This window comes from Chiloscyllium plagiosum, chromosome 16 (assembly GCF_004010195.1).
Source record: "Chiloscyllium plagiosum isolate BGI_BamShark_2017 chromosome 16, ASM401019v2, whole genome shotgun sequence".
Taxonomy (NCBI): Eukaryota; Metazoa; Chordata; class Chondrichthyes; order Orectolobiformes; family Hemiscylliidae; genus Chiloscyllium; species Chiloscyllium plagiosum.
Window position 1 is genome coordinate 47,558,328 of NC_057725.1, and position 18,217 is coordinate 47,576,544.

Here is an 18,217-nt window from a genome sequence, read left to right on the forward strand (position 1 = left end):
CTGCCTTTAGCAAAGAGAGGGGAATGCTTTAAGCCATGAACACTCATTCTAAAATAAATTCTGTAAACAGTTACCAAAGGTCCAGGATAATTGGAGGTAGAGCACTGTCCCAAAAATGTGCGATCTATATACACATTATATTTGAATTGCATATGTTGAAAAAAGGGATTGATTACCCATAAGAAGTAAATGATTGAGCTCATGACTTCTGGATAACCACAAACTTTGCTTGGAACCTCAGATTTGACCTGAGTCAATTTGAAAATTCCTCTCTCATTTATACAACTGATTAAAAATTCTTAAAGCAGCTGTTCAACAATTTCAGGCAAGGGGATATTTTGCCTTACATAATTGTCGTTACAGTATCTTGACCAGGCGGTTCTCCATAGGTGTTCTGATGTACATCCTTCTATTGGATACAGAACAATAGCAGGATATAGAGCAAATGGAACTCATGGTTACGACTAAAGGGAAAAAAACAAGTGAGGAGTTATCCTTCTTCCAGATTCTATGAAGCACACCACTTCCTTAAAAGTATCTGCCAAAAGAGGCAATGATTCTAAACTAAAACAGAGGAAAAAAAAGAGTGGAATTTAAGACTTCTCAGGAGCTGGCTGACCAGCAGACTTAGGAAGCAGTATGTTGGGCAGACAGCCTTTAGTGTAGAACCCATCATCTTCCTGAGTCCGTTCAATTAAGTTTCCTTTACTATATGCTCTTTTTCCTGTAAAGACTCCATTCCATTATCCCAGTTTCTCCCTTTTCTTCACATCTGTTTCGATGATGCAAGCTTCTATAAGGTGCCCCTGAAAAGTCCAACTTCTTCCACCATCGAGGATTCCGACCACCATGATTGACAGGGCACTCAATTGTGTCCGGCCCATCTCCTGCGCTTCAGCCTTCACCGATTCTCTCCTGTCCCACAACAGCGATAGGCTGTTAATTTACTATCCCTCCAGCATTCATATCCAAACAATCATTAGTCACTATTGCTGCCACCTCCAGAAGGGTGACACCTTCAGACATATATTCCCCTCATCTCCCCTTGTCAGCCTTCTACAGAGACTATTTCCTCCAGGGTACTTTGGTCTACTCTGCCTTCACTCCCAACACCTCCAGACCCCCCCCTCCCCACATTTGCAGAAGGTGGAACACCAAACCATTTTCTTCATCCCTCTTCACCATCCTACACCTTCCAGGTGAACTACTAATTTACCTGCATTTCATTCCATCTAGTCTGCTATATTTGCTGCTCACAACATGCCTAATCTGCATTGGGGAAACACCTATTTTATGTCTGCAAAAATGACCGAGCTTCCCGACGTCTGCCACTTCCACACACTACCATGTTCCCTGGCCAACATCTCTCTCTCAGGCTTGCTGCAGTGTTCCAGTGAAGCTCAGCACAAGCTGGAAGAACACATTTCATTTTCCACTGGCCTTTCCTTTGGCTTTCAAGACTCAATAATGACTTCAGTAATTTTGGAGCTTGAGCACCTTTACCCATGTCCTTACCCCAACTTCCACACACCAGGTCTTGTCATCATGTGAGTTGCTACCACAACCAATCCATTGTCAGCTATTAATTGTCCCATTAGCAACTTTTGATTCTCCCAGGCTGATCTTTACTCATTCCTTTGTCTGCCCAACTGTTGTTCTCTCTCTCTGGGCTCCACCTTCACTTATCGTTTACTCCTCCTTCTCCTCCATTTGCAGCATATATACCAACTGTTTCCTAGCTAAAATCAGTTCTGAAGAAGGATCTGGATCTGAAACATTAACTCTACTTTCTCTCCACAGACGCTGCCAAACCTGCTAGGTTTTCCCAGCAACTTCTGGTTTTGTTTCTGATGTCCAGCATCTGCAGTTCTTTGGGGTTTTGTTTCCTTCAATTATATCTGATCAGGAAGGGTCAAAGACATCTTCCCACATGGAGGTCAATTGAGGTTTTTAAGTGGTTATTTAGAAGTCTCATCCTATCACAAAATTAGCAGTGGGTGGAAACCACATCCATGGGAAAGCACATTTCAGTAATTTTAGAGCTTGAGCAGCTTTTCCCATGTCCCATTGGCAGGAATGCCTGTCAGCTGGTGAGTGTCTCCCTGTGCCAAATGTTGTAACCTGCAGGTGGTACAGGAATAGCCTCTCTGGCTGGCCCAAGCCAGCCAATCTGATTTTCCTGCATTCCAGTACTCGACCAATGATCTGCTTCCTGTGACCAACTGAACTGCTTATAGTTTCCTGTGTCTCAACCATAATGGACATCTGCCTGCATCTAACTCATTGGCAATTCTTGAAAGCACAGAATTCTGCCTACAGGATCAAGGAACTCAGAGAGTAGCGGGAGGCTGGTCGACTTGCATTTAACTCCTTCAGAGCTACTTAAAATGGATACAGTAATGTTGCCGCAAACCCAGCAGAGGAGTCTGCAGTTGTAACCATTAAATTCTGCCATGTATCTCAGTGAAATCTGACTTCCAAACTCCCAAAAAAAAAAATCACACTAACTTCAGAACAATGGAACTTGTCATATTATTGTTTTACCATACAGATACATATTTAGAGTTTGTTTTGTTTCACTGTTTCCACCTTTTTTTAACTATTTTTACCTCAATGCTGCATTGGTGATTCAAGAAGATATCATAAGCTTGTTAATATGAAATAACACTCTTTTATTATAAAACAGCAAATATTTTGATTGAGTGCAAGCAACACCACAGGAAATCTACAAGTAATAAAGTGAAAACAATGGTTTCCATACACCTCCTGTCAACTTTTTCCACTGGCACCAATTATTGGAGTAGATAATTACTACACATGATAATAAATTTCTATTGTAAACATGGTCATAAGAATTTGTAATGGTATTCTTAAAATAGGATAGAAGATTAAGATGAGTTAGTTTTGTGCCCCAGTACAATTATCTCCCCACTCTATCAGTTCCACCTGAAAACTGCATTAGCCTTAAATTCCATATTAAAGGCCAAAGGAAATTGAACTGTTTAATTTAAACAGTGGTATTACCTAGCACTATGAACAATAACGTGCAATGATCATTGGGTACAGACAGCTCCCAGTAATCTGGCAGCATTACACATCACTGCCATAGATTCGTGACAGCCCACAAAGATCAAAGTACAAGACCAAAGGGAGTCTACTTTGCTCTGAACTTGTGCTCAGTTCAACTTGGCGCTGTTTGATGCTGACACTTTTGTAAACATTTCTTCGGTTCCCTCAGTTGTGGATATCATGGCCTTGTCAGTGCACATCATGGAATATGTTCCTTGTTTCTGTTCTTCCAATTCTCTTCCAAAAACAGATTAAGAGGCCACATTTTGTGGCTGCTTGTGGGATCATGCTGAGTGCATGATCACAGATAAATCTGCTGCATGATAAACCATTTGAGGGGACCCTCTTGGGACGCAGCAGTAGTGCCCCCACCTCTGGATTGCAAGACTAGGTCTCACTTGCTCCAGAGATGTTTAACAATACCTCTGAACAGGTTGTTCAGAAACAACAGGTAAGCCATTTGAAAGTACTAATTTCATCTTAAGTACTTTGAAAACATTCTGGGAGATGTGATATGGTGTTAGAAAAAACAAAAAAAAAGTGCAAAGAAAGAAATGGCAGTCTTGCAATTGCATGGCACTTTACGTGTCCGCAGCACGTGCTAGATCATTTTTAAAAAAGTAATAAAGTGTTTTAGAAATGTGCAGCTCGAAAGTATAGCATTGCATACAGGTGCTGGTATCCAATGAGGCATAAACTTTGGCCAGAGAATGCCCCTGGGACAATGATCACTTTCTCCAGGTTAAAAATCACACAGCACCAGGTTATAGCCCAACAGGTTTATCTGGAAGGACGAACTTTCGGAGCACTGCTCCAACATCAGGTAGCTATCTGGTTTATAACCTGGTGTCCAACCCAACCCATCACACCACATCTTCTCCAGTGCAGCACTCCCTCAGCGGGAGCTTCAGGAGCCAGCACCGGGCTATTTTGTTGCACCTGAGATCATCCACATCCTATGAATGATTTTGGGCAGCCAACCCGCTCTCGGTTAGACTCCGGGGACCCTAGGGGAGGGAGGAATGGGGAGCGACAGCTGCAGCGGCGGCGACAAACCCACTTGATGACCCGAAGAGAAAATAACTCAAAAGAGGATTTAAAAAGATGATGATGGTGGTGGTGATGGGGGAAAGAGATGGTTTACAAAAGGAAAGTGTGCTGCATATGCAGTGATACATCACCCAGGCTCAGCCACAGCACATCGGCTTGTGCACACACAAGGAAGCGCCACTCTCGCTCTCTACCTCCTACCTGGGGAGGGAACTAATGTCTTGCGAACGTCTCAGCCACTTTCCCTTGGCGGTGCGCGCGCGCTGGCTGGCGGCGCGCGGGTGCTGTGAGCGCGCGTCGCCGCTGGCTGCGTGACCGCGGAGAGTGTGGCGCGAGCAGCCGGAGTGTGGCAGTGTTGTCAGCGCGTGGGAGCGAGCGAGCGGGCGGGAGGCAGGCAGTCAGTCAGTCAGAGAAAGTCTGTGTTTGCAGGAGGCTGCTCCAGCAGCCCCGCGTCCCCCTCTGTGTTCTTTCTCTCTTTTATATATGTATACACACAAAAAAATGCAACACGCCGCTCTCTGATTCCTCGCTTTTATTGTGCACGGAGGAAAAATTAACAAAACAAAAACCGCGGACACTTACTCCGGAGAGAAATAAAAATGCTCAAGGACACTCCGAAAGGTAGGGAGGTGGAAATTAAGTGATTCTCTTTAAAGGTTGCAGCGGTTTGGTGTTTGGTTGACAATGGAACAGGCTTTTTCGTTTTGTTTTGCTGCTTGTTTTGTGGCTGCAGTTATCTTCCTCAGTCAACCTGTCGCGTTTTAAAGTCAGCTTCGTGTCGGCTGCTGTGTTCTGCCAAGATGTTTCAGAGACACTTCTGTTTTTTTTTGTTTTGTCCGCTGGAAGGAATCTCCTCGCTGGGGTTGTGTAAGGAGAGGGAGCGCGAGCTTTTTTTTTAATTCGGGAAGTTGAAAACAAAAAAAATGAACCCATACCCAGGAGTGGTTGACTTGCCGCTAGCACAACGCACTCGGCTTTTACGTCGAGGCAGAGAGATATCACGACCGTCAATAATGAGTTGGTGTTCTACAGGAAGGAAACAATGACCAGTTAATGTGATGCTTTTGTCTGTTATGTCCTTTTGTGTGTATGGACTTTGACCATTAATCTTTGTCAGTTACCTTATTGCTGTGTGGCTCTGGCTCGTCCTGTTCAGCAGGTCTGTTATATTGTTGAGATTTCGCGGTTACACTTGTTTTAAATCGAGCCCATTGGATTTGACGCCTGCAGTTTAACCAGTTTTTGGATCGCCTGCACACATCAATTCATCTTTCCATTTAGATTCTTGCCAGATTCCTTCTTTGGTTTCGGTTCTTTTGGTGCTTCAGTCTGTGCAAGTGCAAAATTTATCTCTCTTCGCCCCGTCCATCTTTTAACATTATTTTACATTAGAATTGTCCTCCACATCTTCATTTTCAAGGTCAGTAGATATGAGGCAGCTTCTGGAACAATACTTTTTTTTTCTTTTCCTTTCTCTTCTTCGCATCTAGGTCATAGCACAAACCTAAAGTGGTGTAGACTTAGGATGGACATTATTTGACTTTTTTTACGATTTTAACGAGACAGAGGTACAACGAAGTTGGTATTTTGAAAGTGGGTGTTCGGATAGTGATTGTCTTCCTAATTGAGGAGAAAAGTTAGTGTGTAAGGACTTGCAAAACCCCTATTGTTTCCATGTTGTGCAGTAAATCTTGTACTTCCAGTTAATTCTACGTGAGTTACATGTCACTTAACAGGTAAATTCCGTATGCTGGCATTTTGAACCTTCTTCACCGAACACCTTTATTGGAAGGAGGAAATATTCCCTGACACAGAAACCTATACGAAGAACTTAGACATGGGTTAGATATTGGCTTAAGCAAATATTCATTTCGTAGATGCATCAGCCGCTGGTTCTGTGCCGATTACACTCATTGCATTTATCGATGGGTCTTATCATTACAATGAGTAGCGAATGGATTTTAAATATTGAAAGTGATTCTGCACGGATATGAGACGAACATATTCTACAACAGTTACCACTCCCCACCACCCCAGCGTATTTAAACAGCGAGCGCTTAGTGGCCAAGGTATATTTTCCAATGTAAGACATCTTACACAGTGTAAGTAACGTTATACTAAATAGTTTTATAGAGATTGAAAAAGTCGAGGTGGAGTAGTACCCTACGCAACCCCACACACTTGTGCTATTAAAGGTATGCTGTACAAACCGCGCCTTTCCTTCTGACCTGCTTCCTACGGCCAGTTTGCATCGTTCCAGTCGGTCCCAGGATTTCAAATGGAGAATAGCGTCAATCCAAGGCTCGATTTCAAACCGCATCTTCCACACCTGGCGCCCTCCTGTTCCCTATCTATGAATCAAACGCGTGTTGATTAAAACACCTTTCAGCGGCGCAATTTGGAATAAAGGTCTTGGGAGACTGGCCTACCTGCTCCCTTTTGTGTGTGTGTGAGAGAGAGTGAGTGATTACCTGTTCAGTCATGGGTCCCGCCGTATGCCATGAACTGCTTGTGCTGCAGGTGCATGTGTTTGCGTGCAATGTGTTCGGCAGGGAATCCGTGCTCCATTTTCTGTTGTTGCCTGGGTGGGGAAGAGGAAGCACTGTCTCCATTTGCGAACACAAGATTGACAGTGGACAGAATTAGAAACAATGAGCCCGACCCAGTGAACGCTATCACTTTATATTACGAGCAGTAGACATTTAAGTATGCATCTACTATGATTGCAATGGCAGATAAGGGATCACAGAGAGATCTCTGGCTTGGAGCGATTTCCATTCGGCACACGTCCTTCAAGGACAGAGGACAGGTAGCCAGAGGGTCTCTGCACTTCACTGCCGTGGATTTGCATTCAGTCTTGCTTGGCAGTGAGAAGGGTTAACCGTTTGGCTGTCAAACAGGTTGCCAGTCCCCTTCGCACAATGAGTAGTGGCGAGCGCCGGGAGTGGGAGCTGGTTCGGTGTTGCATGCCTTGACCTTCAAAAGCAAAGACTAGTCCTGCAAGAATAACTTAAATCCCCGCCGTTAAACAGATAATATGCACGGGGGCACGTAAGGAAACCATGGTCTGCCGAGGGTGCACTGACCTGAAATAATACCCGCTCAGCGGTGGCAGTCAACGCATTGCAAGTCATTGCCTCTGACTGTTCTATAGAAACGAGAAATGGATCACTTTCTAGTGTTGGCCAGAAACCTTTATTACACTCACTGTTTTTGGCCTTGTTTGATGACACCAGAACTGTTGTAGGATCAAATGGCTATTTTCGGTGTCTGCGTCCGGACGTTACTTGGGGGGGGAATGAATAAACGTAGGTTACTCTCCCATGTTTTACACTCCATATGTAACTTCCATTGTTTTTGCTCAGGATGTTTGGTCTATTCAGATTGAAGTGTGTATAAATAAGGACGGCGTAATGCTGACGGGACTTATTTCTGCTCCCAGCCCCCCAACGTTAATACAAACTGATTTACAAACATGATTGTGTTTTCGCCACCTGCTGAGTCACATCGCCAATGCGAAATGTTGGGGGTTGAAAAATGCATCAAAAAGCGGCCTTGATCAATTTACTTTTCCGTCCTGCTGCCAGTTCATCTGTTTGCGAGTTGTCTATTTCAAACAGCAACACAGGTGTTGCTTTTCAATGTCTACCATTGGATCATGTATTCTCAAAGGCCTTTTACCTGCCACGGGGAACAGAGACTGACTTGAGTATTAACCCATTATCTTAAACAGTGTGGATAAATCTACCACCGGATTGACGGGGAAAGGTATTAGCATATTGATCCGGACTTCAATACAACAAACACTCTGCAATGTTTACACCCAAGTCATTTAACCACACTCACGACAATTGATTCTTAATTATTTCCCATCTTAGTTTGTTTTTTTTAAAAAAAACTACAGGGCCGACAGTGTCGGGATTAATGACAGTAAATTAATTTCGCTTCATTTGCTTGACAACATTAGAAATAAAAGTTTAAGGTTTTAGCAGGAGTTTTGGGAGTTTATTTTAAGCACACCTTTGGAAAAAACATGTTCGGTAAGACTTGCACAGAGAATACGAAAGGAAAAATGGCACCTGCTACGGGAACTATAGCAAAACTTCCTGTTTCACCACCGTGTGTTCACACTAGGCAATGGAGAGGATGTGGAAAAGGTCTACAAGTATAGTTCCTGGCAAGAGGCACTTCAGTCATACATAGATTTGCGAAGTTGAAACTGTACCTATTGGAGGAAGAAAAACCATCATAGCATGCCTCAAGCCTTAAGTAGCACTATGGTACCTCTGGAAGAGTAATCCTGGATACACTGTTTACTTTTTAATGGAAGAGTCAAGAACCAGACTCATTATGAGAGAGTTTTATTTTTCATTGTGAATGGTTAAGACCTGGAGTGTGTGTGTTGTGGAAGTAATTTTGAAAGGGAGTTGGACAGTTTTACTTTTTTTTCATTCACAAGTGTGGTGTTGCTGTCTAGAATAGCATTTGCTTGACCATCCCTAATTGCCTAGAGAGCAGTTCAGAGTCAGCCGCATTTCTGTGGGTTCAATGTCTCATTCGATCCAATGGTAGTTACCTTCCTAAAAGAACATTACTGAACCAGATGGGTTTCTCTGGCAATTGCCAATATTTCATGGTCATCATAAGACTCAATTCCAGACTTTCTTTTTTGAATTCAAATTCCATCCTCTGCAATTGCAGAGTGCCCAGAAAATTACCTGGATCTATCGATTCATGGTCTAGTGATAATACAACTAGAAATCATTTATAGAGCTATGGGGAAAAGAACTGTACAAATTGAATTGGTTTTGCAAACAGCTTAGCAGGGATGCAATGGGCTGAATAGCTTCCTTCAGTGTTTTGTAATTAGATGCTGAAAGTCTTTCAATCGAATATGGTAATCTGTGCTGAGTTTCTTAAAAAAAAACAACTTTCCAGCAATAACCTCCAGGTCATCTGTTAATATAATGATATATATACACATAGAATCCCTACAGTGTGAAAACAGGCCCTTCAGTCCAACAAGACCATACCAACCTCGGGAGTATCCCACCTGGATCCATTCCCATATCCCACTACTCTACATTTACCCCTTACTAATGCACACACCCCTGAACACTATAGGCAATTTAGTATGGCCAATTCACCTGACCTGCACATCTATGGATTGTGGGAGGAAACCAGAACACCCGAAGGAAACCCACACAGACACCGGGAGAACGTGCAGACTCTGTACAGCCAGTTGCCTGAGGCTGGAATCGAACCCAGGTCTCTGGTGCTATGAGGCAGCAATGCTAACTACTGAGCCACCCTACTGCCCAGTTTCCTAATGAAGAGCTCATGCTAGAACGTCAACTCTCCTGCTCCTTGGATGCTGTCTGACCGGCTGTGCTTTTCTAGCACCACACTTTGACTCTGAAAAGAATTATCGACCACCTTTTTCTGACTGCTTCTGCTCGCTATCCAATAATTCTTGATGCAAGTGCATTTCTGCAGATAAGTGAGTGTAGAAGGAGGATAGTTGTTTGATTGCCCCATGATTGTGAAGCCTACAACCATTCCATTATAACACTTGAGCCTGGAGATTGATGACTTTGCAATCACTCCCAACTGCAAACTGCAGCAAGTCACAGATGTTGTAAGTCTGTGATGCTTTATCGACATTTTCGAGAAGGCAAGTGACAGCAATTTTAAAGGGTCCCAGTTTTGCATGAAAGTTTTGGTTGTTAAGTGTAAATTGAATTTGGAGTTCTGGTTTGAGGCAGTAGGAAGACTCATTGTGCTTAATGTATTTTTGGAATTTACATCAGATTTTATTCCAAATAATATCAGTGTTATGGACCTTGTAGTGTAACTACACTATATATATATATAGCTTCCACTAATTTAGCTGTAAAGCATTTGTTCTTTGCTTCTGCTTCCAAAACATAGCAAAAGTTATGAACTGACATTTCTTTGTTCATCAGCAAAGCTTGCCTGCAAAGATCCAGCAATCTATGTTCCGTGGTTTTCTCCTTGCCTGACAGCAAATCAGGTACCAAGTCAAAGAGATGTCTTGGTGTGCAGCAGCAATGTTAGGAAATTGGTAAGGGGGTATTCACTTCTGAAATTGATATACAGCAAATGAGGAAATTAAGTGCTGACAATGCATCATGTTTAACTTAAATAAATGATAGGATTAACATACACACTAAAATGAATTTGACTTAAATAGTTAAATCACATTTTTAATCATAGGGAGAAATTTGATAGTGCACAAATTTAGTTTATTCAGCACAACTGAAGATATTTATCAGTAATTATAAACTTATTATGCTGTTAGAAAATCCAATTAGCTCTCATTCAACAAATAGTCTGTGCTGTCTATGTAGCACCCTTGATCCTGGAGGAACACTGTCTTGTTTTTACTGTATCTGTTGTATAAGGTAGAAATGTCAAATAAAAAGCTACTTTACTCGTAACTTTTATAGTGAGACTAATGTTGTAAAAATGAAAATTCTCCCAATGAATAGATTTCCCAGTCATTGGAGACTTGTATGGGCTGGGGTAATGTTAGAGAAGCATAGAATCACTGACAGTGTTTTGATCTGTGTGTAATCCTAAAGTTGCTGTAGGTTCCAGTTCAATAACAATGGGAGAGGCTAATAGTTTCATTGTCATTACCACTGCAAAACTGAGCCATTCCATTATATTAATATATGTGGAGTCCAAAACTTCTATCTTTTATTTTGCTATACAAATAAATAGAGGTGTTAAAGTTTCTTGCAAGTATCAAAATACTATGCCTTAATAACATAATTTTAAACATTGAAATATTCACTTCCATTTTCTATTCCTTGTGAAAATTAGTTTGCATAAAAAAGTTAATATTTGAATGTGCAAATGTACATTGAATTTACTACAGAATGTGTTTTTTTTTGTGTAAATCCATCGTGAGTTGTGGACTTTACAGTTGTCATGAGGCTATCTAAATTTCTCAGATTTGTATTTATTTTCTCTTTAAATGTAAGGTTTATTACATGGGAACAAGCTGCAACATTTTTTATCTGCCACTAGATGTCATGAGTACACCTATTTTTGGAGATGAACTAGAGCCATCTAGTGGCAATAATTGTACACAGCAGCTACCTGAACAAACAATTTTGCAACTGTTGGATGCCATTTGATTTGCTTTCAGTTCACACAATTGTCTTTTGTGCCATTTTTCACTTTTGGTTCATTCCTCATTTTTTTTAAGTATTCATAGGCAGACAATCTTCTCACAATACAGCAAAAGGTTTAGAGTGAAATAGTTAAACATACATGCCAAAATATCATTGTTCTGTACACTGAACTTTAAACTGCATCACCTTTAGGAAAATAAGCCAACACAAAGCTAACTTATCTACCTTTAAATGACTGTCTACAATACATGTTCAGTTTCATCAGAACATTTTTCACAATTTTGTCAATAATCATTTTGCTAAACATAACTAATTATGCCAGTGACTTAAAGCAATCAAAAGTATCAGATGTAAATTCTGCATATTAAATAATAAGGCTTGATGTATTTCTGTTATAGATCAATATTTTACATAGTTGTGGATTAGGGTGAAGGTACCAGGTGTGTGAGAAGCACTTAGATTTAACAGCTGCGTTTCTTTTGAATAAGTTATGAGAGTAATGTTGAGGATTGTTTGAAGATGGTAGTTGTGAACAGTGGTTGGATGTCAGTATTGAGATTGAAGTTCGAGGAGTGAATGTCAGTCGAGGCCTCAATACAGAGTTGTCTCAACTCGGCTTACAAAATACAATGAATTATCAATGAGATCCTTTTAATGACATCATTTAATACTTAGGAGAAAGTGAGGGCTGCAGATGCTGGAGATCAGAGACAAAAAGTATGGCGCTGGAAAAGCATAGCCGGTCAGGCAGCATCCAAGGAACAGGAGAGTCAGTGTTTCAGGCATAAGCCCTTCATCAGGAACTTAATACTTGTTTAACACTCATCGAGTTACAATGCCTCTCTTTGTCCATGGTGAATCAAAGATTAGTTGGCCGGTGTACTGTAATCCTTTTTGTTTATCCATCCATAATAAATCAATGTGAGTTTCACAAGTGTTTGACATTGTCTATTTATATTTGCTTGAGTTTCAGGATTGTCTAGGGCTGATATTGCCTAAAATGACATGATGTGCTGTAGACATCTTAAAACAAATGCGGCTGTTAAATGTAAGTGCTTTGAAATTTTTGGAATACCTTCATAACTGTATTGGGGAGTGACAAAAGTAAAGGCTGCCAATGATCAAAATTGCTGAAAATCCTCAGGCATTCAGCAGTTGTAAGATAAGATTGATTTTTAATGTGAACATTTCTTCCAGATCTGACTACAGCCAATTTTGGTTGTAAGGGCACCAACTGAAATTTTAAAAATCTGCCTTTTCTCTTTCCAAATAACTACTGACATGCTAAGTGTAGAATTACTTGTTTATGTCTTTGAAATGGTTGTCAAATGTAATCAGAACTCCGTAATTGTACATGTTAATTATGGAAGCTAAGAGCTCATGAAACTTTTTTAAAATGATTCAGGAGAAGGTAAGAAACAACCATGAGTGTGATGAAGTTAGACACAAAAGTGGATGCTTGTGTAATAAAAATCAGAAATCGCAGGTGTATTGACATCTCAAAATAAATGCTTAGTTAAAATTTCAAATAGAAGTCCCCAGTTGGAAAAAAAAACCTTTTAAAGTACATCGACAGTTTATTTCTAGTATTTTCTGATTTTAGATTTTCAACAACTTCAAGCTTTCTTTTTTCTCGTGAGGATTTTTATGTAGTCTCCGAATTGGGATATCTTCAGATGGTAATGGGAAAGTATACATTTTGCACATCATTGACATTCATTGTATTTGTCAGGAGATTTGAGTTAATTTTATTGTTATAAAATAACATTGACATCAACATCATAACAATGATGCCATATGACTTTGGCTTGTATTGTTCACAGAGCTTTAAGACTGACCACAACAGTTTGAACTTTGGTCAGCAGCATGCAATTTTATTGTGTCCTGGAGAGAGCTCCCCACCACTTGGTTCCAAATATGCTTAAAGATTGCAAATTTGTGATCACCAGCTATATAAACAATCACATTTTAGTTTCAATATGTTTCAAAGTGATGTGTGCTGTTGTTTCAATAATGTATTTAGTATGCTATTTGTGATGAAGATTTTGTTGGTGAAAGGGAGGATAAAAATCATGTATGTGGTATTGGGGTAAGTAACATGGGATTAAATATATTTAAATGGATGTAATCCAACTCACTGGTTAGGCTCTGTACAGTTAGAATCACACATCTACGTTGAAAGGACAGGAGTAGAACGTACTACGCGAACTAGAAATGTAAGCATCCATTTTCATTTCTTTCAAAGCATTCTAAAATAACTTACCATAGAAGTGGAACCTTATGCAATTGCCAAAATAGGTTGTAAAAATGAATTTTGCAGTGATAAAGTTACTTGTCCCAACAAGGGTGGCTACGGCTATACTAAATTTAATTGTAAATGCAAATATCTTCTGTCATACCATTCCTGGGCTGGTATGTCTAGTTTCTACCTTGCATCATTTATTGTTCTATCTGTCCAGCAAGGGACCACATTAGATCAGAGAATCATAAAATGATTACAGGAGAGAAGATGCTGCTACAACCTTTGACCGATTTCCCTCAGCTCAAATGCATCTGATCTGGTCTGGTGACATATCAACTAAAAGAACAACCGACCTTTCTAGTACCATCTTTTTTAAAAATAAATTTTCAACTCATCCAGGGTCTAAATAACACCTCTTTCACTGTGATTTTGGTAGCACCTTCATCACTGTACTGCTGGTAAACTGCAACTTTTGATAAAATAACCCTCTGCTTATTATTTTCTTCATGTATAAGCCATAACTTCAGCATTGGATACATTCTTACTGTACTCCCTTTTCAGCCTACCACACCAGTTCTGAAAGAAGAGTCTGGGGGTACAGTGGTAGTCCTTATTTTTGAGCCAGGAGGCAGGGGTTCAAGACCCACCTGCTCCAGGGGTGTGTCATCACATCTCCAAACAGGTTGATTAAAAATGACTCGCTGGTTGGAAGGCAAAGTTACGAAGCATCTAGCTCCTTTTACAGGTGATTGATTCCCCAGAGTTTACAGCTTTTAAAAAGATCAATGCCTTTATCCAAAATATAACCTATTCTTTTTGTCTCGGATGCCTTCCCATTTCTGGTGATTTCTGGCTGGATTTGGTTGTTCACTACGTTGTGTAAAGAGTGGAAGAGAGTTAGTTACCTTCAGAAATCATTATATTCAAATGAAAATTGCTATTATGTGTCAGTTATAATGCTTTTTCTTGAGTTATTTGATTGGAAAGGAATTTATATACTCCTCCTCATCCAAACAATGTCCAGTGAAATAACTTGCATTGCCACAGCAGCAGTAACATGGAAAAGAAGTCTTAAGGACAAATGAATGCCAAGCCATGGGAAAACTTTCTGCAGCAAGTCAAAGTTGTAAATTCTGAGCAATTTCTTAAAGGAAAAGGGGGAGGCAGAAAGGTTTATGAAGGGGATTACCAGAGATTAAGACCTGGATGACTAGGATGAAGGGAAGAGGAACAGATAAAGTTGGAGGGATGCAGAATTCTGTGAAGAAGGTAGAACTGGAAGAGTTTGGAGATGGGGAGGGGTAATACAATTAATGATCTTACACATGAGGATGTGAACTTTGAACTGCAGGTGCTGCAGCACCTGGAGTCCAGAATGAACAACAGCGGGATAGAATATGAAGGATAGTTTTTGGTCAGCTGGTGTTCATGAAGCTTAATGGAAGTGAGGCAGACTAAGTGAGCAAAAGGTTTGTAGCAGATGCAAACATTCAAATAGCAGGGATGGTTTCCAAAAAAAAAGCAAAGTTTAGTGTCAGGCAGTCGTCGTAGTGTAGTTATATGAAATTTGTTACCAGAATCTCCCATGTTAGACAACTCTCTTACCTTGACTTGTCAAAGCTTTGGTTATTGTAACTGTTAGAATCTTGATTATTACAAGAAAAGCATCAGACCTGGTGTAGCAATCGTATTTTGACCTTTGAAAAAGGTGGCTGCTTCATGCATGAAAGCTTCAGTTATTCTAGTTTAGACTGTAATATGGTGTACAGGGCAGAGAAGAAAAGCACTTCTGCACATTTTCAGGAACACTTCCTTCATTGAGATATTTCTGACTTAACCAGGAAGGGAGGTTTGCTGGTTTTGGATACTGAAATCAATCAAATTGAGTAGTTGCCTACAGAGGAAAAGTGATTGTAGCATTTCATACGATTTACATCAACAATAGAAAGGGCAAGGAATAATCTAAAAAGCACAATTTAGCTGACATAACGCTAATTTCAAAGGGTTGCGAGTTTAAAAGAGGTTATAGCATACTGTTGTTAAGTAAGGTTGGAAGTATAAAAACTCATACAAAACTTTACAGTGGGTTGAATTACGTTTAAACACTCGGGTAGAGTGACCCTGCAGAAAGTGATGACCAAATAATGATGTAGTTGGAGCAGGGTGATTGGACCATATATGGTAAAACTACTTGGGCCAAGACAAGCTAAAACAAACAATTTCAAATATGCAGGGTGGATGAAATTGTACACTGGACAGAGACGATAACTAAGTAGCCCAAAAAGATGCCAAGATCAGTGACAATTCCAGAGGCCAAACATTTCAATGAAGTGAGGAAACCTCACGTCAGGAGGTGTGGCGAAGACACAGAGATGATTATAGGCTTGGCCAGCTAAAGACGGTCCTGAGTGGTAACGTGCGAGTTTGTTGTGGATTCAAACAATCCAGAAGGAAGCCGATGCGATATTTCAGTGTTATGTTACAGTAGTTTGTACACCAGTAACCATTGATAAAAGAACTCTGAGTGACTTCATTGTTGTGTATCCAATAACTGTTGGCTTTCAGAGACAGGCATCGCTGAAGTCAGAAATAGATGGGCAAAAAATGTAGTTAAAATGTTTGCGGTTGAGTGAGCTTTTCAGTAGAGGATTCATGTACATTGTGAAAGGGTAAGGCAGCCAAAATCAGAGCACCGTGAATGGCAAAGGAAGTAGAGCAAGATTAAGGCGAAAAAAGGTGCAGGAGAGATGTTAGATTCATAGTTTTTTGAACCATGCTAAATATACTACACTTTTCTGAAGAAGGGTCACTGGTCCTGAAACCTTAACTGTGATTCTCTCAACAGATGCTGCCAGACCTGCTGAGTCTTTTTCCAGCAATTTCTGATTTGGTTTTTGAATATAGTTAGGTTCAGAGTAGAAGTTAAATGGGAAATAAAAATGGTAAAGGAAGAGAATTAGAAGGAATTGACAACTAACATGAAAGTTTTCCATAGGCGTATAAATAGTAAGTTAGTAAGGAAAGTGCAGCAGTTGGAGTCCAAAATGGAGACTGATATAAAGAGGCAGAGGGCATACTTGAGTATTTTATACAGATATCCATTTACCGAAGATGACTGAAAAAATCAAAATGAAGCAACTACTTAAGATAATATTTAGGCTAAAGTTTGATAGAGGTGGGACTAGAAAATAGGCAAAAAAGCAGGTTCAGATAGATGTTGAGAGAAGTAGGTTATGAATTATGAAGGTGCTGGTCATAAGCTTGCTTAAACATGGGTGATTCTAGAACACTGGAAAGTTGCAAATATTACACCCTTGTTCAAACAAAAGGAGTTTTTTTGTGGTACAATAGCAATGTCCCTACCACTGAACCAGGAGGCATCTCAACTGATTTAGAGGTGTGTAGTTACATCTCTGAACGGATTAATTAAATAAATATCTAAGTAGTGAGAATGTGGTAACCCTGATATTCAACAAAATATTGATTTTTGTGATGCTGTGGTAATATCTCTACCCAGGAGGTCTGGGTTCAAGTCCCATCTGGTTCAGAGGTGTGTTGTAACAGTTTGATTAAAAATATCTCTAAGGATCAACTCAAAACCTACAGACCTATCAGTTTAACCTCACTAGCACGCAAGAATGATTTTCTGGTTCAGAATCAAAAGGTAATTGTGGATTGATTACAGAAAACAGAAATGCATTTTTTAAAAAGGCAAATCATGTTTAACTAATTTTTGATCAAAGAATGGCTAGATCACAGAAGTTCAGCTCATCAGTCTTGTGTTAGCCCCATCTGAAAACAACTCTCCTAATTCCATATTCCCCTTATTCCATATGGCACTGAAAATTTCATGGAGGCGAGAAAGGGTTACTAAGGCAAAATGATTGATGTAATATACATGGACTCCCAAAAGATGTTTGATAAATATCTATAGAATAAACTTACTAACAACATTAATATCTATGGAATAAGAGAGGTAGTGTTGAGCTGCAGTAAAGAACATTGGACAGAAAATGGAGTAGTGATGAATAGAGTAGTTGAATTTTGGAAAGAAGAAAGGTATATGGTGGGATTTCTCAAGGATCAGTGCTAAGACCAGTGTTTTTCATGACATTAATTATTTGGTCTTGGAACAGTTTCAAATTTTGCAGATGAGGCAAAACTTATAATTATTGCAAGATTTCTATCATCCTCCTTGTAATTCAATGGGGTAGAAGTTGGCACTGTGGATAGATGCAGGGGAAGAGCAATGCAGATTCCAAGATATATGAAAACAAATCATTGAAAGCAATAAGGAAGGTTGAGAAAACACAAAATCTTTGGCTTTGTGTATATAGACATAGTTTAAAAAAGGGAATTATGATAAAACAGATTTAGCTATCATTGGAATGTTTTGTGCCAGACTTTCGAAATGAAGTGAAGGTTTTAGAGCGTTGTAGAAAGTATTTACCAGAGTGATTCCTACCTGCCTCCTTTGGAGGAGATTTGGTAGAGGTGTTTAAAATAGAGTTATCTCGACAGATTAATTATTCCCATTGGAAAAGGAGTCATGACAAAAGAGCCAAAGGAACCTTTCTGCACAGTGATTGATGAGAATCTGGAAAGCACAGTCTGAAATGGTAGAGGAAGCAGATTCTGTCTTTGCTTTCAAAAATAAGTACTTGAAGAGAGAATCTTGCAGACAGCAGAGAAG

At 40.0% G+C, this 18,217-nt stretch overlaps 1 protein-coding gene and 1 long non-coding RNA gene across 6 annotated transcripts in view; one reads left to right on the forward strand and one right to left on the reverse strand.

Moving 5' to 3' along the window:
• Positions 1–4,474: 4,474 nt before the first annotated feature.
• Positions 4,475–18,217, forward strand: part of syt7a (synaptotagmin VIIa) — a 671,470-nt gene continuing 657,727 nt past the window's right edge. For all 4 annotated transcript variants that reach the window (XR_006313964.1, XM_043706001.1, XM_043706003.1 and 1 more), the window contains exon 1: positions 4,475–4,740. Coding sequence is in view for 3 of the 4 variants with exons in the window: in XM_043706001.1 (XP_043561936.1) it covers positions 4,719–4,740 (22 nt within the window). In the remaining variant the exon portion in view is untranslated. The remainder of the gene's footprint in view (positions 4,741–18,217) is intronic.
• LOC122557865 lies at positions 4,719–8,540 on the reverse strand. Of its 2 annotated transcripts, XR_006313966.1 has the most exons (4): positions 6,591–8,540; positions 6,348–6,470; positions 5,241–5,739; positions 4,719–5,145 (listed from the first exon to the last, which is right to left on the reverse strand). It is a non-coding gene; the product is annotated as an uncharacterized LOC122557865 (long non-coding RNA). The 2 variants fall into 2 exon arrangements; XR_006313965.1 differs by having other exon boundaries at positions 4,719–5,739.